Source organism: Haliotis rufescens, unplaced genomic scaffold (genome assembly GCF_023055435.1).
Source record: "Haliotis rufescens isolate VD_foot unplaced genomic scaffold, xgHalRufe1.0.p SCAF_72, whole genome shotgun sequence".
Lineage (NCBI taxonomy): Eukaryota > Metazoa > Mollusca > Gastropoda > Lepetellida > Haliotidae > Haliotis > Haliotis rufescens.
The window spans coordinates 1,708,310-1,736,157 of record NW_025964364.1 but is presented as its reverse complement, the minus strand read 5'-3'; the positions used below and the strand labels follow the sequence as shown (position 1 = coordinate 1,736,157).

Here is a 27,848-nt window from a genome sequence, read left to right as displayed (position 1 = left end):
TCAGTATTAGCGCTTATGTGGACATCTGGTCAAACGGCAACTAATAGATTCTCAGTGGAAATCGATTAATCTGAGCCCTTTTTTAATCCGGAAATCCCACATTCCGGGCGATAGCGGCTGGAAACGTCTACATGCATACAAAGGAGGGTTGTTTCGTGTCACGTTTTCTTTTATTGTGCAGTGTGGACACGCCGTTGAAAAATTGTTTGATAGGCATTACTTAGAAGTTGACGGATGACAAAGTAGACACAAGTTATGGATAGCAAGTTCTGTATTTACTTCAAAGGCGACGTTTCGGCATAGATCCTTATACCGTTGTCAAGCAAGGCTCACTACTTTGTCAAGACATTGATAAATACCTCCCATTTCAGCTCTCTGTAACATCTCCGGGGTCGTGGTCTACGGTGTGACCATCGGTCAGACACCGGACTGGGCGGTCGGCTGGTGCCTCATCGTCTGCATCATCGGCGCCGGATTCGACTTCATCGGCTTCCTCGTCCTCCTCATCGCCGCCATCAACAAACCCAACTTCAGCCCTGAGCGCTTCACGACATCGGGGTACTACGTGGACCACGACAGCAACAAGTTGTATGCTGTGGAGGGGGTGGAGCGAGACATGATAAGGACGGATGTCTCCCAGTTTGGCGGACATTCCAACCCTGGCTTGGACGTTGAATAGATGATCGGCGTTTGCTCAAATACAAGACTGTCAAAAACATGAGCTTGGTCAGGTGCGTAGACAATGATCACAAGACAGATTCGGTATAAGTCATGCAAAGGCTGTCGGTATTAACTATCAAAATCTGAAATATGAAATCTGCCCTTCGTTTTACTATTAACGTGTTCACAAAATACAGCTTTCTTTTGCAATTTCGTCACAACACACATCCAGATCTTTTAAAACGAGTCAAGTATTTGTACATAGTTCATACGCTTTAGAGGGCACGGGTGGCCCATTGGCCTCGGGGATGCAATTCGATGTGGAGAGTTGCGTCCCTTAGGTATACCAGAAACCTATGATCGTGGGTTCGAATCCCGGTTTGCCCCGATTAGGTTTCTAGGTTAACCCCTAGTTATGGGTTTCGCCAAAATAGTGTCACAAAGTCAAACAACTGAAAGACTTTAAAAGCGGCGTAAAACAAAACTCACTCACTCAAACGGTTTTGAACTATTGGCATGTACATTCAAAACGTCGGCCAACTATTTCACATGATCGTGTTTTAGTGTGACAGTGTTGTAGAACGTGGCTTGTTCTTCTTGTCTCAGCAATTAAAGGGTATGACACCCTAGTGATCTAATTTAACGAACACACTGTGTAGCATGTAGTCACGTTATCAGGTTAAACTGGTTTACCTGGAATAGTGTTGTCCCACACATCTGTCAATGGTCCTCAAGGAAACAAAAGGTGCTCTGGTAACCCAAACTACATAGTGGTGTTTTACGTGCTGTCCTAGCGTCTGTCGAGTTTTTGTAAATCTGTTTATAAATGCATTATACAATGTTTAGATCGCGTCAGCTATATATATGTATACAAGGTATAGGTCGTGCCTGTTGTATATATGCATTTATTGTTGAGGTCGTACCGGTTGTATATATGCATTTATACAATGTTTTAACCGTGTCAGTTATATACATGCATATATACAATGTATAGATTGTGCCTGTTGTATATATGCAATTACACCACGTGTTAGACTCTCTGTTGTAGATTTCGCACGTGTGTAATTCATCCAGGTCAGACGTATGGTAATGGGAGTTTCACTGCTCAGTATATCATTTATCTCCTCACCACAAGGGACCGACAATTTTATCATTCGGGGGTAGGCTATTGTTTGGGTTTTGTTTTCATAAATAATATGTTCCAGCAAATAATGGGAAAATATAATTGCGTCTCAGGATTAAAACCTAATTGCTAGCTGGATCTCTTGAAGCAGTCCCTTCCTGGAAATGAAAAAGTTGGTCCCTAGTACCATTATAGAGTTGCTTATTTGGCCAAGCAATTATCTGAAATAATATGTGTGTGTTATAGTATTACAGTACAATGAAAAGCCACTGTGATGAGAATACATTGTCGATATTTCCACGTGTTGTGGTCAATTATATAAACTGTCGGTCGTACATTATGAATAAGATATCTTATAAACATTGAATGAATGTCTTTGATTGATTAAATATTATTCATTCTTTGCGCGTTAATATCATGAGAGGTAAAAAACCGTTCCCTCTCAATGTCGGATGGGAAGCAAACACTAATTAAATGATGACGATAGGCTCTAGGTAAAACCTACAAAATATTTACAGGTGACAAACAAAAAAGCTGGATGAGTTAACCAAAGAACGTGGAAACTAAATCATTGGCCATGCGGCATTTCAGATAAGAGCGATTTTGAGTATCTTCCGTGTAAAATGTTTATTCATCTGAAATCTGTTTCAATGCGTCTTCTTTTAAATGAGAGTGGTGATTTGAAGGTAAAGCCATTGTTTTCTATTGTGATGTATCCCAATGTAGCTGTATGTTTGGTAAAGTGGCCAGTGTCAATGTTTGTTTTAGTGTGTTCACAATATACCTGTATGTTATACTTTATACCCTTACACAATGTTATACATTACAATAAATATATCAATACTCCGGGGAGTTGTGTTGTGTGTCCTGACCCGGGGGTAGCCGATTGTGTCCGCCACACCCTCAGTCCACAACGTTATGGTTGAAGCGACATCGCAGGAAAACGTCAGCAAGCGAACTACTCTTTGATGTCTCGATGCTCTCAAAGACGTAAGTCGTTGAAACATACATTAGTATATAGTATAGTTTGCGTGGTAAAAACACACGGCAAATGGAAATTCAACTATTCATTTATGGTGCTGTTTTCACCAATCTTTATTAGACACGGTGGACGAGGCAGAAAATCAGATATTCAAACTCGACCCTCGTGTTTTTAGACGAACATCTTGTATATACAAATACATTTCCATGGCAACGTTTGGCTGTTTTTAAATGTAACTGGTTTGGAAATAAGGGAGTTTAATTATTGCCACGACATTCTTAATTTGCATAATTAGAGCTTGTGAAGACGGGAGCAAAATCAGACTGACTGACTCACTGAGTATGGTTTTACGCCGCTTTTAGCAATATTCCAGCAATATCACGGCGGGGCACACCAGAAATGGGCTTCACACTTTGTACCCATGTCGGGAATCGAACCCGGGTCTTCGGCGTGACGAGCGAACGCTTTAACCACTAGGCTTCCCCGACCGCCCCGGAGCAAAATCAGAACGTCATACAGGCGTCACGAAATTCTAGGATTTCGCAGCTAAACTTCACCCGTGTTATTCAAGCTGGTATATATTTGTACCAATCAAATTTAGCTCGTGAAGTTCCGGGATAGAACGGGTCTTCAGCAGCCCATGCTTGCCGTAAAAGGCGACTACACTTGTCGTAAGAGGCGACTTACGGTAGGGTAGTCAGGCACGCTGACTTGGTTGATGCATGTCATGGTATCCCAATTGGGTGGATCAATGCTCATGATGTCAATCAGTGGATTGTCTGGTCCAGACTCGATTATTTACAGGCCGCCGTCACATAGCTGGAATATTGCTGAGTGCAGCGTTAAACAACATTCAAAACAAAAAAATGTAATCAAATTTCGTACACTTAGCATCATCGATATTCCGATTCAACCGAAAAAACGTATGTTTATTCATTTCATTCTTTAACTACGCGAGGTAACGGCAAAATGTCGTCACACTGGTAACAACATGTTTCGACTTGTGAAGACGCTGGCAGACTAACATACATCAGACATACCTTTCGAGTGTTAGCTAATACACCTCCTCGAACGATCTTGTTTTCCCACCTTATTTTGTCTGAAACATGTGCCTAAACAATTTATAAGGGCGAGAAATAATCCCAAGAATTCAAGATGAAACGGCAAGAAACTTTTTTGAAAACACGTACGGCACATGTAGATAGTCTTTCTCACGACCTGTCAGCAATCCCTTTAGAGTTATCTCCCCTTGATGTTAGAATGTTGTCCAACAAGTTTTACCTCTCAGATGAAAGGAAAATGACGCATGCATATATCAAACAAGTAGACACGTGGCTGCTTTGAATCAGAACATCAATCAAACATTTAATTCACTCATTTATTATATCATGGTTCATATAAATATTAGTTATAAATACATAATACTACCAGACAGATAAGTTCTTAACATAACAAATCTTCATCAAGAAAGTGTCAACAATCTATTTACATACATGTATGTTACATGATTCACAAAAATGAACAAGGATTTCTTTATTATGTACACAGTTCTATATACAATATCACAGAAATACTGGGGGTGTGGGGGTGTTTAAGGGATATAGACAATATTTGTGACACTTTGCAACTGATTCAGCCTGAGCTAATTCAAGAATGATCAAGAAAAAATGATTTCTGATAATATCCTACAATAATCAAACAGTTGATTTGGTTATTGATGAGTATATCTATTATTATAAGATAATCAATTAAGATATTAATGTAGTTAGGCCATAATAAATAAATTATTAGAGAGTCATCTTTGCTTCACTACCAAACACTTTACCTTCAATAATTTTACTGTTCCCAAGTACCCACAGATGAAGTGAGTGAGTGAATATGGTTTTATGCCGCTTTTAGCAATATTCCAGCAATATCACGGCGGGGGACACCAGAAATGGGCTTCACACATTGTACCCATGTCGGGAATCTAACCCGGGTCTTCGGCGTGACCAGCGAACGCTTTAACCACTAGGCTACCCGACCGCCCCTCCCACAGATGAAGAAAAAACCTTTGTTACTTGATGAGACATACTACATACACCGTCCTAAACATTAATGCTTCATGTGATTTGTTGTTTTACGCCGTACTCCGCAATATTCCAGCTATATGACGGCGGTCTGTAAATAATCAAGTCTGGACCAGACAATCCAGTGATTGACATCATGAGCATCGATCCACGCAATTGGGATACGACGACATGCATCAACCAAGTCAGCGTGACTACCCAATCCTGTTAGTCGCCTCTTACAACAAGCATAGTCACCTTTTACGGCAAGCATGGGTTGCTGGAGACCTATTTTGAGACTACATCCGTGGTAATGGTATTTGACAGTGTGTATACACAATTATTACGTAATCAATAAAAGGGTTCCCCTCAAAGTTTTAAATTTTGGGGGATTAAAATCTAATATTTAAATTATTGTGGCCTTATGAAGCAGTTTGTTACAGACATAAGGCTGTAATACTTAAACCGATTATCAAGGGCACAACACAACATCCAGGTTGTTGAAATCATGCAGTTAACGTGATTCAGAAATGCGAAACAAATCATCTTCAAATATGGAGTATATAAACCAAATGGTATCCCTTAACACAATATTAGGTCACAAAGCATGGAACAATTAAGTAGTAATGTACAATGGACGTCCTGAAAACTACAGGCTGATGTTCATATTTCTGTTGGCAAGTCGATATGAGGAATGACGAGGATTTAAAACTGGGGATTCCCAAATCCAACATGTTGCTGCATCTGGTGGATCTCACTCAACAGATCATTGTCCTGTAGACTCAGCTGGAAGACAACAACTTCGTCTTACTCATCTATTCACATATTTTCAACACAGTGACAGTCAGTATAGTCATGAGGCAAAATAGTTGGGTAGAAACTAAATCAGATTCAGAACACAATTCCTCTAAAGGACACAGGGTAACACAAGGGCAGATCCAGCGTTACCTCCCTTGCCTCAGGAAGAGTGTGTAAGTTGGGTTTAACGCTGCTTTTAACAGTATTCCAGTTATATCATGGTGTGTCAGCTTAATGTGGGAGGAAAGCCCGAAGTGATGCAGGTCTTAGACGTTTACCACTTTGGTGAAACCCACGAGCACGGGTATGGTGCTGACAAACCTAGAAACATAATCGGGGCGAACTGGGATTAGAACCCACAATCATAGGTTTCTGGTGTCCCCATGGGACGCAACTCCGCACAGTGAAGCGTGGCGCCTCAGACGACTGGGCCACACGTACCCCCTGCCTTGGGAAGAAGTCATGTTGACAATACAGACAAGTACTTTCATGTGTTACAGTACCAACCCATACAGACAAGTACTTTCAGTGTGTTACAGTACCCGACCATACAGACACTCACCTTCAGTGCATACTTGTATGCCTGCTCCGCCTCCAGTTGCCTCTGTGTCTGTAGACACACCAGGGAGAGGTACCCCCAGACCTCGGGGTCACTGTTATTGAGGACGTTGGCCTCAGATAGTGCATCCTCTGCTTCAGTCAGCTCACCAAGCTGGAGATAAAATGGTGGAAACACACGTAGAACACAATTCTCCTACCTACAGTTTCACATGGTGTCTCACTTCATATATTACATGCTTTATGGATTCAAGGAGGTTGAAATAGAAACAAGCATGAAATATCCCCGACCAATATGACATGTCTGGTTGTGTGCAAGGCAAGAAATATTTACGGTTTAAGATCTGCTCTGGAAACAAGCACTACCGCCATTTTCAGTCTAAGTCAAAGTCATTGCTGTGGAAGCTCGAAAAAATAATTATTTAAAAAATCCCAAACTTTCAAAAGGCACCAGTTTACCACTAAACCTATTATGTGCCAAGTTTGGTGAAGAAATATTGTACGGGTTTCAAGATCTGCTCTGGAAAGGAGCACTGCCACCTTTTTCAGTCTAAGTCAAAGTTGTTGCCATGGAAACTCAAAAAATATTTTTTGGTGAAATCCCAATCTGTCAAAAGGCACCAGTTCACCACTAGACCTTTTTATGTGCCAAGGTTGGTCAAAATATCTCTCTTGGTTTTTGAGTTCTGTTCAGGAAATGAAATGTGATGGATGGACAGACAGAAGGACAGCACCCATTCAAATATCCTCCTTCCACTTCGTGTCTGGGGATAAATAAACTTCAATTACAACACACCCGACACTGAACTCACCCTAAAGCAGGCGATGCCCACGCCGAGCCACGACACACATGAGGGAGATTTCTTGCACGCAAGGAGGAAGGTATTTTTGGCTTCTTGGAACTAAAACAACAACATAGGTATCACAGTGAGGATATATCTCGTTGGCCATCAATCACCCTGAATAAAAGGTTTGTCAACAGAACACATTTAACCATTTGATCTACTTTTGTTACTTCATCTTGTGAGTGAGTGAGTGAGTGAGTGAGTGAGTGAGTGAGGGAGTGAGTGGGTATAACGCCGATTTTAACAGCATTCGAGTTATATTGCAGCATGTCAGCGTAATGTGGGAGGAAAGCCCGATGTGATGCAGGTCTCCGACGTTTACCACTTCGGTAAAACCCACAAGCACGGGTATGGTGCTGACAAACCTAGAAACATAATCATGGCGAACCAGGATTCGAACCCATAATCATAGGTTTCTGATGTGCCCAAGGGACGCAACTCTGCACAGCAAATCGTGGTGTCTTAGATGACTGGGCCAGCCATGCTCCAGACAAGCAATAGAGGGTGGTATACATCTGACGAGAAGATTTTGGTGAATGTCTTAAGCCAGATCCTGACCTCTTTCTTTACATCTGATATGACTTTATTAATATGAGGTATTAATATTGAACTCAGTAACTTTTGAAAGTCTTAGATAGGCAGCTGGAAGAACATTAAGACAATAATTTGTTTGGGCTTAAAAAAATATAATAATTGAATCTCAGGCAATGGCTTTTGATTATATAGTGCGGGTGGGTGGAGGTTTTTTTTCTTTTTTGGGTAGTTCAAACTAGTATGTAACCAAATAAACAGTTGTGTACAGGCGACCTGGGAAAGGGCCTCCCTACATCAATGTATTCCTTATTGAGTAAAATACTGGAATACAGTAATTGACTGCCATTGGTCTTCCAGTGTGTGCATGATACGTGCAGACAATGAGCTTCGATTATATTTCACAATGTGAAGACGTTATTTTTTTAAAAATGGAAATAAAAATGAAACGTGCGGTGCCTGAGATCCAAGACTATTATTTGTTTTAGCCTTATGGACAACATTGTATTGTTTGTAAGAACGTTTCAAAAACTTTATGCTGCTATTTTACTGGGTTTTTTTTATAGCAGTATATAATTTTATTCAGACTTTTATATCAACTCTAAAATCAACACCATCTGTCACATCTATTTGTCATGTATCTGTAACCTTGTATAGAGTTTTCCTCTATTTTATGTAGATCTGTGAGTATTCACCTCGTGTACTGAGTTTAAAGTGCATAAAAATATTATTATTAAAATGACATCTAAAATGAGAAATATCTCGGTGCAATAGACGTGACGTGTGAGGCGTACATACCCTGCCCTCCTGCAGATAGACAGAGGCGAGTCTCAAGTAGATGGAGTGCATTTCAGAGGCGTCGGCAATAAACGTGATGGTTCGTTCATAGCAGTCCCGGGCTGACTCCGTGTCACCGGTCAGGTATTTCACATGACCCATCAAGGCCCATGCGTCGGGGTTCTGAAACCAACACTCACCATTAGCTGTGTGTTAATAATGCACAATCTCAGATCGGGGGTAGAACAGGTCTTCAGTAACCCATACAAGCCGTAAAAAGCGACTATGCTTGTTGTAAGAGGCGACTAATGGGATTGGGTAGTCACGGGATCAGGTAGTCACGCTTGCAGACTTGGTTGAAGCATGTCATTGATCCCAATTGCGTGGATCGATGCTCATGGTGTCAATCACTGGATTGTCTGGTCCAGACTCGATTATTTACAGACCGCCGTCATATAGCTGGAATATTGCTGAGTGCGACGTTAAACAACAAACAAAAGAAACAAACACAATCTCAGACTGCGATTTTGTTGTTATTCACTTGTGTGTTCATAACCAGATGCAAGAAAATGTGAATTATGAAATAAATTTAAGAAACTCAATGTCATAAGATGTTTTTGAAATAAATATCGACACAACTACCAAGGGGCTTAACGGCTTCATTGAGAGCTTCCGGGATTTGTTCTACAATTGGGAGGTAAACATAGTGCGATTGCAATGTAGAACTTTGTCACCTGTAGATCTGACCACACATAATGGAATTGGTAACCAAACACATGGCATGAGCTTTCTAATGTTAAACTTAGCGCTGACACCACAACCCTGCATTATCTAACCCTGGGTTTTACTTTGACCTACAAAACTAGGAGTCAAGAGGCAGAGCTCCAGATAAGCTTTTGGTGTTGTGGGTATTTTACCCATGCATTTTCAAATAATTGGATATCAGTAATTCTATCTGGGTATTCAAATTTCTGTTACCCACTAGTTTTTACACATGTGGGTATTTAAGTTAAATATTTAAAAACACTATTCATCTAGTCCCTGCAAACTGGTGTCGTGTGGGACTCAAAAATACCACGATACTTCCACAAGAAAGTGTGATGGCAAATGATCATGATGTAACTATCATTGTGGAGTTTGGCAAGGTTGACGGAATGCCCGTTTATAATTTCAAAATAGGTTGCTGATTTGCTAATCGAATACGCAGGGTTACTTCACAACATTTTGATGATACACACAAGTTTTATTTTTGTAGCGTATCTGTAATATTCGTTGCGTATTTGATATGCTTGGATTTTATTTTACTGCATATTTCTGCATTTCTGATGCATATTTTATGCAGATACGCAGCTTATCTTGAGCTCTGAGAGGACACCCAGTTACTCATTTCAGGGGTCCTTACAGGAAATATCATGGTCCTGTAAAGTAAAGGAATGGTGTAGTGTACCTTACAGTAAGATGAAATAAATACTTTAATTATGGGAACTCTATATTTCTTGGGAAGAATTTGGAACAATGGATATTAGTGTGCTTCCATCGGGACGCAGTATTATATTATGCACCCATTCAATACGTTTGTGGGTACTGGACAGTCCTTGGATGGGTGACCACGTTTTATCAGCCTGACTCCTGAGAGTTTCTAGGGCTTTGGTCCTGCCCCACCCTGAAGACATGTAACACACATGCATAACTTTGTTCAAAATGTGCCTCTGTTCACCCAGCATTGGATGGGTACCCGGTAGGATGAGATGGCAATGTGGGTGTTAACCTTCTAGCGCCAAACAGGCAGCATGGTTTGTATACTCCCCAGGGAGCTGAGAATGATTCTTGAGTGCACACTGATCCAGTGACCAGGGTAATAATAGCGCTTTGATCATGTGGTGTGGAAATATGTTCAATATAAATGGCCTGCTATTATTATAACCATGGCCACAGCGTATCTGTGCTTCACCTGGTGTTCCGTCTGTAGAGCTTCACTCAGCTGCTCCTCTGCCGCAGCAAACTCCCTCTTCTGCAGCTTCAGCTTGGCCAGCGCGATGTGGTATCCGGGCGTCGGTCCCCCCATCGGGGACAGCAGCTCGTGGCCCAGAGCCCGCTCTGTGAACTACAGACAAGAGGGGCATAACAGACATCATTCAACTGAAGTCAAATTGTCATTTTGATTATCAATATATTTTGTGTTTATGGATATATAAACGTAAAATACGGTGTCCAAACTGTGTAAATGCACAACTGCCACCTATGATATCGGCATCTCCGGAAGTGCTCATTAATCATCATCATCATCATCATCATCATCATCATCATCATCACCACCACTACTGCACAGCGGCTTTTACGTTTATAACCCCATCAACACAAAAACATACTGAAGTCAATTCTAAATAATAAATGCATCAACAATAATAACTTCACAAACTGCTTATTCATTCATTTACAAACAAAAAACTAGAAACAGCAATATGAAATCAGCTACATCGCTCTGGCTACTAATTCAACACAAGCCCCACCCATTCTACAATCTGCCAATCAGGGAACAGTAGATCATTATGGGGCATGACCTAGTTCAACCAATCATATTCCAAACATTTAAATTGATCATAATCACATTTTGCCTTAACTTGACTAATGGCAGATCTACATCTATACAATCTTCAATCTATACGCAAACAGAATAATTCATAATTCATTGATATATCAACATACAGAAAACTATGTTTACTGTATCATGTATCATGTATTTTCTTTTGAGTGGATATATCAATATATGGCATAAAACTTCCAATTTTGGGGGGACACGGCATGCAACAAGACCTGATCCAGACCAGCTTACCGGGACAGCCTTGACCTCCAGCAGCCAGTCCACAGCCTGCATGTACATACTGGAGGCGGGGATGGGCGTCGGCTCGCGGGGAGGGATGTCCTCGGGGGCGTCCTCCGCTGGCTGGGGGGTGCCACGCTGGCTGGCCATCTTCTGCTGGCTGGCAGGGCGTGAGAGAAGCCCGACCCCACTCTCCTGACTCTTGGGCTTCTGCTGGCCTGTTGGTAGGGGTGCTGTCCACATTGTACAGGGTGAGTGAGTGAGTGAGTTTAACAATAGCTCAGTCATAACACAGCATCAGATAGAAGTATTCACGTCTAAAATCGTATAATTCCAGATGCAATTGTCTTTCCACAATGATAAAAGCACAGTGTAAGTAACGTATATCAATACAAGAGCGGATGCAGCACTTTTAGAAGGGAGGGGTCTAGAGCCTCTCTCAGTAAATTTTACTGTCTACAACGTGAAAAATTTGGTTGTCAAAAGAGGGGTGGTGTCCGTACCCCATGCCCCACCTCTGGATTCGCAAATGTATTTGCAGCTCTAGAAACTAACATTTTTCGTCCACTAGTCCTTATAATAATAACATATAGCAAAACCCTAAAAATGGCAAATTTCTATAAGTCCTCATGATACCTTAACTATTGGGCAGTTTGGCAAGGACTACAGGACTAGTGCCAATTTCTAACGCTGATTTGCTGAGTGAGTCGTTAAACAACAAACAAACAAACTTAAAGTACTATGTGCTGCAAGTATCCTGATAGCCCCATGCATGTCTATACGACAGTTACCTCCCCTGGACGTCCACATTATGATGAAGTGGTGAAATCATGTTTGCAGAATGATTTTGATAAAAATATAATAGTATGTAAAACCTTGAGAAGAATTAAGAACACATTACTTGTGTCATGCTTCCCTGACAGACTTCTTCAACATATAGCTCACCTGGTTTCTTCCCTATTGCTGACGCCCTCTTTTCCGACAAGCGGTTGGTGGACTTGGCAGAGCTATTCCCCCTGTCACTGGTGGGCGTCGGCTGTTTGATCTCAGGTATCATGGGAATAGACAACCCTCCCTCAGTGTTTTCAATTTCTGAAAGTTTCACAAAATTTCTTTTAATCAAAAAGGTAAATCACCTTAGTCTATGGAGGGATTACAAGTCTATCGAGAGACAATCCAATAATCTATCACATCACAAGCAAAGGACAGGTGGTATTTCACTACAGTCAGGTAACCCAGCCAGTAGGCACTAAGAAGCTACAAATGGTCAAAACATCCAATAATATTCACAGTGTGCAAGCATATTTACAAGGCTTGTCCAGAATTCATAACATTCCTTCTACTACAAAGATACTTTGGGCCTTTCTGTAGAGGTTGTAACAGATCAGCAGACTAGTATAAGGGAGATAACTCTATGGTCGAAACTATTACTTATATTTCAACAGATTTATTTTCATAATATTGAGATAGTTTCCTTTAAGGTAATTTATTTAATATGGAGATGGGTTTGGAAAATGCAAGGCTTCTTAAAGGCACATTATCCATTTTGAAGGCAGACTCTTAATTCATGGCCCTTGCAAGTCTGCGTGAACCCTTCAAGACAAGACAAGTGTTTACCCCTGACAGGCTCATCTTCAGGGATATCCTCTTCCTCGTCATCCACCCTGTCTCTCTCCATCTCTTCCTCCCGAAGTGCCCTCGCTGTCGCTACTGCTGCCACCTGGTTCAGCTTGTTGGCCTCGAGGTACGCCATCTCCGCTCCGATCTCATTGCTCACCGAGTCATAGTACAGGCCTGAAATACAGAACAACTTCAATGAAGTAAAGGGGAGGTTGAGAGCTTGTCACATAGAAGGCCTGGACTTCATGCCCACTCCACTCCACTCAACTCCAAACCCATCCACCTGGGTTCAACTCACTCACTCACTCACTCAACATAGTCCAGGCAAGGATGTCCCTGGGTTCAACTCACTCACTCACTCGACATAGTCCAGGCAAGGGTGTTCCTGGGTTCAACTCACTCACTCACTCACTCACCCAACATAGTCCAGGCAAGGGTGTTTCTGGGTTCAACTCACTCACTCACTCACTCACTCAACATAGTCCAGGCAAGGGTGTTCCTGGGTTCAACTCACTCACTCACTCACCCAATATAGTCCAGGCAAGGGTGTTTCTTGGTTTAACTCACTCACTCACTCAACATAGTCCAGGCAAGGGTGTTCCTGGGTTTAACTCACTCACTCACTCACCCAACATAGTCCAGGCAAGGGTGTTCCTGGGTTTAACTCACTCACTCACTCACTCACTCACCCAACATAGTCCAGGCAAGGGTGTTCCTGGGTTCAACTCACTCACTCACTCGACTTAGTCCAGGCAAGGGTGTTCCTTGGTTTAACTCACTCACTCACTCAACATAGTCCAGGCAAGGGTGTTCCTGGGTTCAACTCACTCACTCACTCGACATAGTCCAGGCAAGTGTGCTCCTGGGTTCAACTCACTCACTCACTCACCCAACATAGTTCAGGCAAGGCTGTTCCTGGGTTCAACTCACTCACTCACTCACCCAACATAGTCCAGGCAAGGGTGTTTCTTGGTTTAACTCACTCACTCACCCAACATAGTCCAGGCAAGGGTGTTCCTGGGTTCAACTCGTTCAACTAACTCACTCACTCACTCACCCAACATAGTCCAGGCAAGGGTGTTTGTTGGTTTAACTCACTCACTCACCCAACATAGTCCAGGCAAGGGTGTTTCTTGGTTTAACTCACTCACTCACCCAACATAGTCCAGGCAAGGGTGTTCCTGGGTTCAACTCGTTCAACTAACTCACTCACTCACTCACCCAACATAGTCCAGGCAAGGGTGTTTGTTGGTTTAACTCACTCACTCACTCACTCACTCACTCAACATAGTCCAGGCAAGGGTGTTCCTGGGTTCAACTCACTCACTCACCCAACATAGTCCAGGCAAGGGTGTTTGTTGGTTTAACTCACTCACTCACTCAACATAGCCCAGGCAAGGGTGATCCTGGGTTCAACTCGTTCAACTCACTCACTCACACACTCACTCAACATAGTCCAGGCAAGGGTGTTCCTAGGTTAACTCACTCACTCACTCACTCAATATAGTCCATGCAAGGATGTTCCTGGGCTCGGCTCAACTCACTCACTCACTCACTCAACATAGTCCAGGCAAGGGTGTTCCTGGGTTTAACTCACTCACTCACCCAACATACTCACTCACCCAACATAGTCCAGGCAAGGGTGTTCCTGGGTTTAACTCACTCACTCACCCAACATACTCACTCACCCAACATAGTCCAGGCAAGGATGTTCCTGGGTTCAACACACGTGGCTGCTTCGAAGAACGTCTCGGCCGCTTCATTCCTCTCGGACAGCGTACAGACAACCCCATACAACAGCAGGCTGCAACACACACGAGTACATCTCACATCACATCCAATCAATAAATTCAATACATTCAAAATAAACCATACCTACTTTATTGTTTACAGATAAGCATTCACTAAGTGAAACTTTAGGTGAAAAAAACAACAACTTCTGTTTAATTATTACCAAAATTAAAATTCCATTCGACCCTGACAACTTCTTAACAAGTTCTTATCACATGTACTCCATGTTGTCTTTCTGACTATTCATGAAACAAGAAAAGGAATGTCACTGGCCAAATATTTGAATGTCTAAACATCATGTTTTGATGGGAAGATGTATTGTGCATTGACAATGTGCCAAAAAAAGAGATGGAAACTAACAGTTTTAGTCCACTAGTCTTTATAATAATAACATATAGGAAAACCTTGAAAAGTGGCAAATTTCTACTAGTCCTTAAGATACCTTAACAATTGGGCAGTTTGGCAAGGACTACAGGACGACAAGTGGTTTGAGTGTATTTCTATATTTTATGTGTGCTTCGTGTACAAAGATGGGGATGAAGATGTGTACAGAGTCCCCAACCACCATACAATTTGTTTCTTATCATCATGAGTGTGGCCATGTGTAGGAACCCAGCTTGTCTGATGGACAACACCATAGAATATCAACCAAGTAAGGTTGTTTGTTCGTTTGTTGTTTAACACCACATTCAGCAGTATTCCAGCTATATGACAGTGGTCTGTAAATAATCGAGTCTGGACCAGATAATCCAGTGATTGACATCATGAGCATCAGTCCACGCTATGGGATACAATGACATGTATTAACCAAGTCAGCGAGCCTGACAGTCGCCTTTTACAGCAAGCATGGGTTGCTGAAGACCTATTCTTCCCCGGATCTTCTCAAAGTAAGTGTGCATACATACCCTGGTAGATGTCTCTGGTTGATTGCAATGCATTCCTTGAAGCACTCCTCCGCCTGTAACACACAATATACCATGTCAGGTTTGTTTGTTTGTTTGTTTGTTTGTTTGTTTGTTTGTTTGGTTGTTGTTTAACACAGCACACAGCAATATTCCAGCTATATGACAGTGGCCAGTAAATAATAATTAGACAATCTGTGGGGTACATTGCTACACAATCAACCAAGTCACCGAGCGCAAACCACCACATTTAGTCACTACAAAACCAGCATCGGTTGTTGAGGGCCTATTCCAACCCGGTATCCACACAGGGACGGCAAGTCATGGGAATGTCATGGCAGAAGTTCTGCATGTCACTTCACAATATTAAAAAGAATATGGCATATATTAACAGTGATGCTTTCACTATTAATCAAAAGTGACTGAGTTTATCTCAGCTATATATCCTTGCATGTGGGGACCATCTCCGTGGGCTAATGGTAGAGCGTCTGCCCGGAAAGCGGAAGGCCAGGGATTCGAACCCTGGCAGTGTCATCACCAAAAGATGATAAATGACGGTACCTATTGTTACCCTGTCAGGTGTTTGGCATTAAGGGGCAAAAACAAGGACTGGTCAGCTCAGAGTCAGTATACTGTGTCTTATTGGGGTATTCAACTGCGGCATGGTATCTCAGTGGGCTAGCACTATAAATCAACATCAGTCCGGACTAGTACAAGCAGTCACACGCACACACGAGCATGCACGTCACAATAATCTTGGACGCGACATTAAACCCAATGTCACCTGACCTCACCTTCCATGTCAGCTTAATGTTAAAGGAAAGCCCAAAGTTATTCCTGTCTGCGATGTTCACGACTTTGGTGAAGCCTATGACTAGTTTGAGGAGAGGTGTGATGCTGACAAACAAATGAGGGATGAGATCATGGGGATGCAACTCTGCACAACAAAAACTGCAGCACCTTAGATGACTGGACCATCCATGCCCTCTCTTCCAATCACCTAATGGCGATGTTGTGTTTGACGTTTGGAGACCCCTACCTTGGTGATGTCGTTGATGTACAGACAGAAGGTGCCGTAGTCGAACCAGTTGCCAGGATCGTTCTTCTCCCGGGCGATCCTCTGGAAACAGTAATGTTAAACAATTTATGTCTGATCTTCAATAAAGTATCGTAAAGCAAGGAGACATTACCAATCTTTGTACATGAAATCATCTCAGGTCTGTGAAATCTGAAAATGAGACAGACTTTAGGCTTAGTCTCGTATAGAGGGACTCATTTGAGTTACGACATTCAGACCGGTAAAATTTTATGTTGATTTGTTTGTTGTTTGTTGTTTAAAACCGCACTTAGCAATATTCCAGCAATATGAGCATTGTGATACGATGACATGCATTAACAAAGTTAGTGAGTCTGATCACCCCATCCTGTTAGTCGCCTCTTACAGCAAGCACTGTAACGTCTTACAGCAAGCATGGGTTGCTGGGGACCTATTGTAATGCGGATCTTCATGGGTCCATCTCTGAAAGAACTGTTCTCACCTCCTGGTAATATTTGGCTGCCAGGTCAAAGTTCTCATTGACCTCCGCCTCCCTGGCGAAGTGTTTGAGTTGGGCGGAGTCCGTGAGTGGGTCCGGCACCGGGGGCTGGTCCTCGAGAGCAAGGACTTGACCCAGAGCCACATGCATCTGATCCACTAGGTACACGTACAGCTCACTGAGGAAAGTCTGAAACAGTCAAAAACAACCCCTAAAACAAACAGTCAACTCCTACAACAAACAGAACAGTTTCACAGATCCAGACTTGGCACAGATAGCTAAAGAGGGATATATCTTATGACAAAAAATAGATATCGCAAACCTGTAATTCTTGGCGGTCTTCGAAGTTTGATGTCTTGAGATATTTCTCCCGGACGATCTTGACCACAGCGTGCTTGAGCTGCTCCTTGAAGGCGAAGTATTTCCCCGAGGAGTTCAACTCATAGATCAGCTTCTGTCTCCTGGCAACAAATGATGAGGAAAATGTGTATCATGAACTCAAAAACATTGACTGAAATAAAGTATCACTTTTCTGACAAGGACTGTGTGGATTATGGTTTAACTTTTAAGAACCCTCTGTACATGCCCTCCTCTGTACACCCTACTGACCTCCACTGTGCAACCCACACCCTACTGACCTCCATTGTGCAACCCACAGCCTACTGACCTCCATTGTGCACCCCACACCCCACTGACCTCCATTGTACACCCCCATTCCCCACTGACCTCCTCTGTACCCCCCCACACCCCACTGACCTCCTCTGTACCCCCCCCCCCCCCCACTGACCTCCTCTGTACCCCCCCACACCCCACTGACCTCCTCTGTAAACCCCCGAAACCCAATGACCTCCCCTGTACACACCCCACTGACCTCCTCTGTACACCCACACGACCCACTGACCTCTTCTGTACACCCCACACCCCACTGACCTCTGTACACCCCACACCCCACTGACCTCCTCTGTACACCCCACACCCCACACAATCACCTGCCCTCCATTGTACACCCCCACACCCCACACACCCACCTGACCTCCTCTGTACACCCACACACCCCACTGAACCCACCTGCCCTCCATTGTACACCCCCACACCCCCACCTGACCTCCTCTGTAAACCCCACTGACCTCCTCTGTACACCCCACTGACCTCCTCTTTCCCCCCCCACACCCCACTGACCTCCTCTGTACACCCCCACACCCCACTGACCTCCATTGTACACCCCCACCCCCCACTGTACACCCCCACCTGACCTCCTCTGTACACCCCCACACCCCACTGACCTCCATTGTACACCCCCACACCCCACTGTACACCCCACACACCCACCTGACCTCCTCTGTACACCCCCACACCCCACTGTACACCCCCACACCCCACACACCCACCTGACCTCCTCTGTACACCCCCACACCCCACTGACCTCCATTGTACACCCCCACACCCCACTGTACACCCCCACACCCCACTGAACCCACCTGCCCTCCATTGCCTCATTGGTCTGTGTCTGGGGATCCTTGAGGTCGTCACCAAAGTGTTCTCGGAACTCCTCCAGGACGAGTCCAGCGACGCTGGTGATCTGGTTGTGGTAGTCCTCCACTGACTGGCAACATCACAAACACAGCATGCTTATAGCGGAAAGTAAACAACTTGTGCATTTCACTTGACATTCATAAACAATTTCTAGGTAGGTCATCTAGACTACCAGTTGTCAGACCATTTTTGCCTGCAGGCAATTAGGTGCCTTACTCTGACAGAGTGGTTTTGCATCCCGATGGGACTCCACCCAAAATGACTAGAATTTGTACTTTACTAAGAAAGAGTGGTCCCAAAAATAACAGATGTTAAATGTTTAAGTAATTCCATGTTTCTGAGTTACCCTTTGAGCTCCATCTGTCCTCTTGGGAAACAAGGGTCGGGGAGGAATGAGTTCCGCCACTCTGAATACAACAAAACATTTCAATGACAAAACTATCAATGAAAGACACAACAAGAAATTGCTTCCATTAAACCAAATGTTTGCTAATTCACAACCCAGGAAAAGCAGATTACCTTGGCATCAAATAGATGTTGATGAATTTGTTTCTGAAAGTGCTTTGTTCCTCAATGGATCTTGTAATAGTCTGTAGATGGCGGTCTGTAAATAATCGAGTCTGGACCAGACAATCCAGTGATTGACATCATGAACATCGGTCCACACAATTGGGATATGATGACATGCATCAACCAAGTCAGCAAGCCTCACCACCTGATCCTGTTAGTCGCCCCTTACGACAAACATAGTCGCTTTTTAAAGCAAGCATTGGTTGCTGAATCTCTATTCCACCCCGGATCTTCCCGGGTCAAATAGTAAATGGCTTTGTGAAACATTACCAAGGTTTCAAGAACATATTAATTCACTTATAACATTAAAAAAGTGAAGAAAAAAACATGTCATTAGAATAAATCAGCCGCAAAAATACTTGTGCCAAATTAGTAATAAACCACTACTGAGAGAATCTACATTACTTGTGATATTTGTACGAACCGTTTGGCGAGTTCCTCTGGTGGTCTCTTGGGCACCAAGGGGCGCTCTAGGTTGATCTCCAGCATGATGTAGGCCTTGGAGTCCACATACTGCTGACCCTCCACATTGACCACAGCTTGACCGTCCACATCTGATGCCGTGTCCGACTTGACCGTCTGTGACGCCTGTAACCACGGCTGATGTTTAACTTGTGTTGATAGAAACTTGTGTTGATAGAAACTTGTGTTGATAGAAACTTGTGTTGATAGAAACTTGTGTTGAAAATGTACAATTGGAAGATGTCTACATTAAGTGAAGTGCAGCTGGACTGAAAAGCTTTAAAGGTGCACGCAGATGTCGATAAATGAATAAGCTTTCATCTAATATATCAATATATTAATGTGCAAAGTTGAAAACAATCTGCAGAACTGTAGTCCACAAAACAAGTCTCACCTTAACAGCTACTAGATCATGTTATATCATGTAGAGTATTCTACAGCATCATTCTATAAGCTTGTTTATTTGAAAGAGAAGAAAATGAAAATAAATACTATGAAATTGAAAATATTGTGTATTTCAGAACTGAAATAAATATAGGTGTCTGAACTGATCTGAAATGAACACTGTATTGATGTATGATTCTAAAAGCTTGTAAGGTTTTTTTAAAGATAAAAAGAAAATGAAGATAAATACTACAAAATTAAAAATATATTGTGTATTTTAGAACTGAAAAAAGTATAGGTGTCAGAAATTGATTTGAAATGAACACCGTATTGATGTGAATGACAGTTGGTCCTGAAATAGACAAGGTCAGTATTAGTATAAGCAGGGAAGTAGGTCACAAGACTTGACCCGTGTTAAAGCAGTGGATGCAAACCTGTGATGTTTACTCTGCAGACTTTGATTAGCACGGAATATAGACAAAAGCCATGTGATACGATTCTAAGACTGTAGGGTACAATGAGCTCAGGACTAACAGACTGCTGTGATCACTATAATGATAATCATCATGAATCGATGATGTGCCATTCGGGGGGAACAGGACCATGAGCTGCTACTGAAGTCATCATTGATGAACAGAGGTGATGAAGATGGGGATCATATCATCATAGCTACTACGTATGACATTAGTACATGGAGGTGTGATGATGAGATGAGGGGGACAGAGTTGTGATATGATGTCATCATGTCGTGTAGATTGCTGCTCATGCTATCGATCACTGGTTTTCTGACTTGTTATCAGACTGCCATGACAATCCTGGTAGAAAACTCCCTAATCACACACTTCAATGACATTCCCCATACAATCTCATTAAAATCAGATCTTAGTTCTCTCTACCACTTAACAAAGTTCTGAGGACATCCTATTACGGGTCACGTCAGACCGACCTTGCTCGTACTTTGACCGACCTTTTGACGGACTGACAAGAAGCCGACATTAGCCAATCAGAAGGCAGCTTTCTCATGCTTTACAGCTTTCAAATTGGTGACTACGCTTCGAAACAAATTTTGATCAATTCTTGATTAAAAATATTAAACCTGAACAAAAGAAGATTCTGGAATGGTCCTAATTGTATGTATTCAGTTGTTAAACCAGTACTTATTGTTCGGAATACCCTGTGTTAAAGATTTCGAGGTTGCATGATTAGAAAACACATTCCGACTGTCACTTTCATGATCTGGTAAGCAACGCTCTGTTTTGTCGAATGAAAGGTCGTTCTGATGTGACCCCTAATGGGATGTCCTCAGATCTTTGTTTAGCGGTAGCTAGAACTAAGATCAGATTTTAATGAGATTGTTCCAGATACTTCTTACGGTACAAGCCCCTATATAACGCCTCATTCACTATAAAGCCACACTGCAGGACAAACTGTGGCATCATCAAACTATCTATTCTACACTATTACCATGGTTACCTGTGCCCTGTTAGATGTACTGTTATATTTGGGCAACTATAAGACCAGTACATCGCTAGACTGTAGTAGGATTATTCTTTAAAGGAATGTTTATGTTTTAGAAGGAAAGAACACAAAAGGGTTAAATATTGACATTTCATGGACTATTTCTCTATTAGTATTTTCAACTAAGTTCTGTTGGTATTTTCAATTAATTTCAGAACAGATTTAAGAGAAAGTTCGGCAGGTTTTAGTTACATAATTATTTATTAACTCAGTTTTCTACAATTCTAACTGGTTATGTAGGAGAGTTTCACAATCTAAGAAGAAGCTTTTCAATGGTATAACATACCTCACGTTGACGTCCGACTAAACTGGACAACTGGGTGGTGACTGACTACAGACAAATAACACAATTTTAGTTGATAATTTCAAAGTTCCATATTTCTGAATTAACATCACAAGTAGCCTCAGATTTATACTTCAGAGTTTACTGTTCTGCATGACAACGCCATACAATTCCTATTTTCTGTAAAGATATAAACTTCACTCATCTGTGGACATTCAGCTGCAAACAGTAGGACTGAATGGAATTGGTTGGTGTTATTTTGCCATGCTATACATTAACAATTATAATGAATATATTTTATAAAGAATATTTCATATATACTATAATATAGTATTCATATAATAATAATAGATTTCATATATGCTATAATATTAATAGATTTCATATATACTATAATATAGTATTCATATAATATTAATAGATTTCATATATACTATAATATTAATATATTTCACATATACTATTATATAGTATTTATATAATATTTATGTCATGTTTTATATATACTATAATATAGTATTCATATAATATTATATATTTCATATATACTATTATAAAGTATTCATATAATATTCATGTAATGTTTCATATATACTATAATACAGTATTCATATAATATTTATCATGTTTATGTAATATTTCATGTATACTATAATATAGTATTCATATAATATTTATATATTATTTCACATTTACTATAATATAATAATATATAATATTAATATATTTCATATATACTATAATATAGTATTTATGTAATATGTATATAATATTTCATATATAGTATAATGTAGTATTTATATAATATTTCATAATTTTCTGAACTACGTAATCCACATTTGATACAGTAATTACATTGTTAATGGTAGTTTAGAGAATACAGCAAAGTTTATCATCTACCAGTGCTGATTGGCAAACAGCAATAGGGAGGAGTATCTAACAACTAGACATTAGCTATATTGTTCTAACAATTAATGATCCTATTCTAATAAAGATTATCTGTTTTACATCTAAAATTGTGAGTGAGAGAGTGTTTGGTTGGTACAGTATCTCAGCTATGTCACAACATGTTGGCTTCATGTGGGAGGAAAGCCTAAAGTGATGTTGACGTTTACCACTTTACTGAACCCCACAAGCAGGGAAAGCATGCTGACAGAGCTAGAGTAGAAACAGGGCTAAGTGTTTGAAATAATTAACTCTTTTATAATCCTAAAACTACTTGATCAAAATGTAGATGCTATGGATTGCAAACACATTTTTGAAATCAATTTTAAATTCGCCCCCCCCCCCCCCCCAAAAAAAAACAAAAAAACAACCAACAAACAAAAAACAATATCATGCAAATTTTGAATCAAAAGTAGAGACTGTCTACAGCTGATGAAATCTACACGCTAGAGAGTTTTACCACAACTGAAGTCCAGTTAGAAACTGAACCTCTGTGTTTAGGGGACGTCGGTTCATGCTGCAATACACGTGAAATAGACATGTAATAGACAAACGGAGTGACTGGAGCTCTGTCAGGATCAGCTGGTAGGATTCACAGCAATATCATTAAAATCCATCTTCCAGAGGCAAGGGAATTAACTGACTACTAAAGTCCAGTTTCAACCCTTGGTGAAACAACATGGATCTCAACGTGCACATTTCGGTCGACTGAAGGATTTGCAAAGCATGTATACCGCCAACTGGGCATCGCTGGGCATCAACTGATATTTTCCAAATCTTTTCATGTTTTTAATCAAGGTGCTGAAGTAAATTGTGCACTTCTTGAGGTAAGACCAGTTTTATTACAATATAGATCTTGATTATCGATCAGATCGTCTTGCTGTTTTGTTTGAGGCAAATACAAGTGATATGAGAAGAGGAATCTGGTTGGTCAAGAGGAGGGACATAGTCATAATAGCCACTGGTGGCACTACAATCGGGCTAAGAAATTAAAGTCTTGTTTGCCAAGGATGGAAACTGGACCTTTATTGTCAGTAAACTCCCTTGCCTCAGGAAGATGTTCAAATCAGAATTTTTTACTCTGTTATGACATCACTCTGCGAGAAGATTTGACAAAACCCTCCATGAACCATTACATCAGGGGAACACTAAGTTAAATTGAACGCCAAAATAAAATGAAGAATTCATAGATGTTTCAGCTAATCATATCCCAGAATGTACAATCTTCCCCCTTGAAAATGCTGTGTGATGACCTGACAAGAACGAGTCCAGTCGGATGTGACGTAAAACTACCTAAAGCCACACATGAAACCTGATGCATGATGAAGCACAAACTTCTGGCAAGCACATCTCTAGCTCTGGCTCCGAATCAGGGTACAGGCCACCCAGAAAGCATTCACGTTTCCCAAAAAGTCTACTCTGGTCATGTGATGATCCATGCAAGACAGATGTTATCAGCAAATGAAAGACGTCTCTTCAAACAACTACATAGGAAAAGATTTGTCTTTGAACGCACAAAACAGAACAGTTTTATAAACTATTCAGTAAATTGTTGTTCTTTGAATGCTTTAAGTTAATTAACTTTGAAATGATCTCTATAAAATGATTTGCCTAAAACATGAAGTATATCAATGCAAGGTCCAGTCACTAAATGATGAACTGGAATTCGAACACACAATCATAGGTTTCTGGCCTGCCCAAGGGATGCAACTCTGCACAGCAAATTGCGGCGCCTTAGCCAAATGGGCTACCAGTGCCCCTTTTCTGCATAGAAACTGAAGACTCACAACAAACGCTAAATTCTAAGGATTTGAACAAAATATGGCGTCACCTGGAGAAGAAACAGGCATACCAATGCTGCTCGTCCTCAGCATGGTAGTTTCAGAGGAAAGGTTTAAACAGCCACTTGCATTATGAGTGACTTAAAGAGCATTGTCACACAAAGGTCAAAACAAGGTCAAATTTATAACATTACACCAAACAGTATAATTCTGTTGAATCCCCCTATTAACCACATATATACAAAATGTCATGACACTTGGAGCAAAAATGGCTGAGTAACAGAGATAAATAGGTTTTTCAATATGGCTGCCATGGTGTAGCATAGACATTCAGCCATGGCAGAAGTTCACAATTTGTTATGTTTAACATAAGGGTATTGGCATTATCGGGTTCTAAATGTCTTAATTATAATGCCAATAATCATAATGGTTAGTATTTCTGGGAATTGCATCAGAAATGGATTCACTTTATTTGTATGAATAAAATATGTATGAACTCCAGAAACTGATTTTTATAAAAGTAGTAATGTCTGCATGAATTGCTTCAGACTGATTCCATCTGTATGCATGATTTGTTTGTTTGTTTGTTTGTTTGTTGTTTAACCCCACACTCAGCAATATTCCAGCTTTATGATGGGGGTCTGTAAACAATCGAGTCTGGACCAGACAATCCAGTGGCTGACATCATGAGCATCGATCCATTCAATTCGGATTGTTGACGTGCATCAACCAAGTCAGCAAGCCTGACCATCTGATCCCGTTAGCTGCCTTTACGACAAGCATAGTATTTGTGATGTAGTTCTGTGGATGAAACTGCTCCAGAAAGGATCCACTCTCTCAGCGATGTAGCTTGGGAGCATAAAGTGTAGGAATTGCTACAAGTCAACCTGTGTTTGAGAGAATTGTTCAATTTGTAAATTTACATTAAACTTTCGAATAGGATTGCTTAAAAACAGCAAATATATGTTGAGTGCATAAAGTAGGTATGGGAATGAAAGTGATTCAGTGTGTATTGTGGAGTTAGTGTTTATGACACATGAAGAGCGAGGCAGCAGAAAGGCCCTTGGCACAAAGAACATGTGAAAAGTTGAAGCTATGAAAAACTTTGTAATAATGAAATGATGATAGTCTATCATGTTCTAATTGCTGACATCAAGTCTTTTGTCTTTCCTACTTGTTTCTGACATGACTCAATATAAAAGAACAGCTTAGGCTAAAAAAAATAAGAATCTTGGTTCTCAGGCACCGCCCGCATAATCACAAAGTCCGCTGCACGTTTCGTTTTTATTTCCATTTTTTTTAAAAACTAAATATCCTTAAATATTCCAAGTCCAACAGTAGTCAAATACTGTATTCCCAGGTACACAACCTTTTATTTGGTTATGGAACTGTTTATTTGGTTACAAGCTAGTTTGAAAAAAAAAGAAAAAAAGAAGGCACCGCCCGCACTATATTTTGAAAAACCATTGGCTGAGAACCAATTATTTTATTTTATTAAACCTTAAATTTTTATTTTTCATTTTCAAAAGGCGGATTTTTCTAACTTTTCAAGAGAAAATCTAACTGTGAGAAGTCCCAGAACAAAGATAAATTTTATACCAAATAATGGTACCTCAGTTATTCAAAGCTAAGGTATCAGCCTGGATAAAAATATTTTCAAAATGCTTCCTGTAAACCTATAAAGATGAGTCTTTTTGACATATTTCAGCCTTTTATGTTCATACATCTCATGATGTTAAAAGTTCAAAACATGCAGTTGTTGAATGAACATAGAATACATCTTATTTACATGAACATTTTCATAAAAATATCGAAACACTTTGCTCGTTTCTTAAATTATACAGATCCCAGAGGAAGGCTTGTCCCCTGAGTGGTTTCCTTAGAAAATCTAAAATAATTTTGATATTTAAATTTAAATAATGACGTTCATTGACAATAATTGCCCAACACCACAATAAGTAGATATTTACGATAGTGATAAAATGTATGATGGTCAATAATATAAATAACCGTCTCTGAAACAAAACGGAGTCATCTATTTTCTGAATAGAAACAAAATAACACATTAGAAATTCAAAGGATTATATGAGGAAGTCTGGTTTATCTTCAAATCCACAAACCAAACTTTTCATATGAATATTTCACTTCATATACCATGCTGTTATTCACCTTGCAACACACAACCTCAAAAAGTGAATTTATTAGTGCATTAATTTTCAAACATGATTAGAAAAGAGCCAAGGACAAGAGACAATAAAATGATATACCGAAAAGAAAAATTATACTGATATGAAAGCCAATTCACTTATCAAAATGACTTCCTAAGATTGGATATTGCAAGGGTGAATTTTTTATACACTGTTTTAGTGAAGCAGATTATATCACATATATCGTTTGTGATCAAATTGAAAAAAAATAAAGATGTCCATTCTAAAATTTATAACACTAAATATTATGAAGTTCTGAAAATTCAATGTAAATTTTGCAGAGAGTATGTTAAGAATGACATCAATGACATCAGATGGAGGTGGTACATCAGTTGTGACAATTTGTAGGTAGAAATGTCCCTGAAGTGGGAAGAGCACAGTTAGTAATGGCATAGAGCAGATACACGGAGGAACACCCAGGTACAGAGGCAAGACAACAACAACACCAACACAAACCTCGAGCAGGTCACCTTGACCTGAGGGCACGATGCTATTTGACCGCTGGAAGAACGAGGAAGCAGAGCACTGAAGCGCAGCCATCATGCAAGACATAGCAGACACCAGCAAGGAGGTAGAACACCTTTGTTTTATCTATTACCCATTCATACAGATTTTATGGGCAAGCCTCATAGAGAATTTTGAGATTATCTGGATTTTTTTCAGAATTTGAGGTTGTTTTTCATTTAGATTCATGAACTTCATTTCACTTTCTTTCTTCAGAACCCGAGGCTTAAAATTCTGTACGGTAGATTGTCTTGTTTATTAATTTTTCCTGTTACACTGTAGTTAAGACTACTAATATCTAAACAAGTTCAACCTCATACTTTTATGTTTTGTAGTTATTTTATATATTTGGAACAAAGCTAATAACCCATGATGTAATGATGTTATAATCCCAATATGTGTCAAGTAGATAGATGCCGACACCTCAGCAGATTCAGCAAGCAAACTACAGGATTTATACTGGAGTGAAGCCCTGCAGCCCTGATGGACAAAGTCAGGTCCCTTGCACCCAGAACCCTGATGGACACAGTCAGGTCCGTGGTTATGTCCCTGGAGCCCCCGATCCTGGAGCCCCGGAGCCCTGATTGACACAGTCAGGTCCCTGGTTATGTCCCTGGAGCCCCCGATCCTGGAGCCCCAGAGCCCCGGAGCCCTGATAGACACAGTCAGG

The 27,848-nt window shown here is 40.9% G+C and overlaps 2 protein-coding genes across 7 annotated transcripts in view; one reads left to right on the top strand and one right to left on the bottom strand.

The window, feature by feature from the left end:
* The window catches only part of LOC124116815, a 32,799-nt gene extending 30,170 nt beyond the window's left edge, over window positions 1-2,629 (top strand). The window contains exon 3 of the mRNA XM_046478341.2: window positions 372-2,629. Within this exon, the coding sequence (XP_046334297.1) occupies window positions 372-679 (308 nt within the window). The 3' untranslated portion in view covers window positions 680-2,629. The remainder of the gene's footprint in view (window positions 1-371) is intronic.
* A 1,500-nt stretch (window positions 2,630-4,129) lies between these two features.
* Window positions 4,130-27,848, bottom strand: part of LOC124116814 (cilia- and flagella-associated protein 70-like) — a 46,144-nt gene continuing 22,425 nt past the window's right edge. For 5 of the 6 annotated variants that reach the window (XM_046478338.2, XM_046478336.2, XM_048388505.1 and 2 more), the window contains 17 exons: window positions 27,131-27,175; window positions 19,519-19,682; window positions 18,871-18,931; window positions 18,470-18,594; window positions 17,314-17,452; window positions 16,995-17,180; window positions 16,496-16,576; window positions 15,460-15,512; window positions 14,452-14,567; window positions 12,761-12,937; window positions 12,089-12,235; window positions 11,156-11,376; window positions 10,274-10,426; window positions 8,344-8,505; window positions 6,982-7,071; window positions 6,174-6,323; window positions 4,130-5,599 (listed from right to left, as the gene is read on the bottom strand). In XM_046478338.2, coding sequence (XP_046334294.2) covers window positions 5,519-5,599; window positions 6,174-6,323; window positions 6,982-7,071; window positions 8,344-8,505; window positions 10,274-10,426; window positions 11,156-11,376; window positions 12,089-12,235; window positions 12,761-12,937; window positions 14,452-14,567; window positions 15,460-15,512; window positions 16,496-16,576; window positions 16,995-17,180; window positions 17,314-17,452; window positions 18,470-18,594; window positions 18,871-18,931; window positions 19,519-19,682; window positions 27,131-27,175 — 2,151 coding nt within the window. In that variant the 3' untranslated portion in view covers window positions 4,130-5,518. The remainder of the gene's footprint in view (window positions 5,600-6,173; window positions 6,324-6,981; window positions 7,072-8,343; window positions 8,506-10,273; window positions 10,427-11,155; window positions 11,377-12,088; window positions 12,236-12,760; window positions 12,938-14,451; window positions 14,568-15,459; window positions 15,513-16,495; window positions 16,577-16,994; window positions 17,181-17,313; window positions 17,453-18,469; window positions 18,595-18,870; window positions 18,932-19,518; window positions 19,683-27,130; window positions 27,176-27,848) is intronic. The other variant, XM_046478340.2, reaches the window with a different exon arrangement.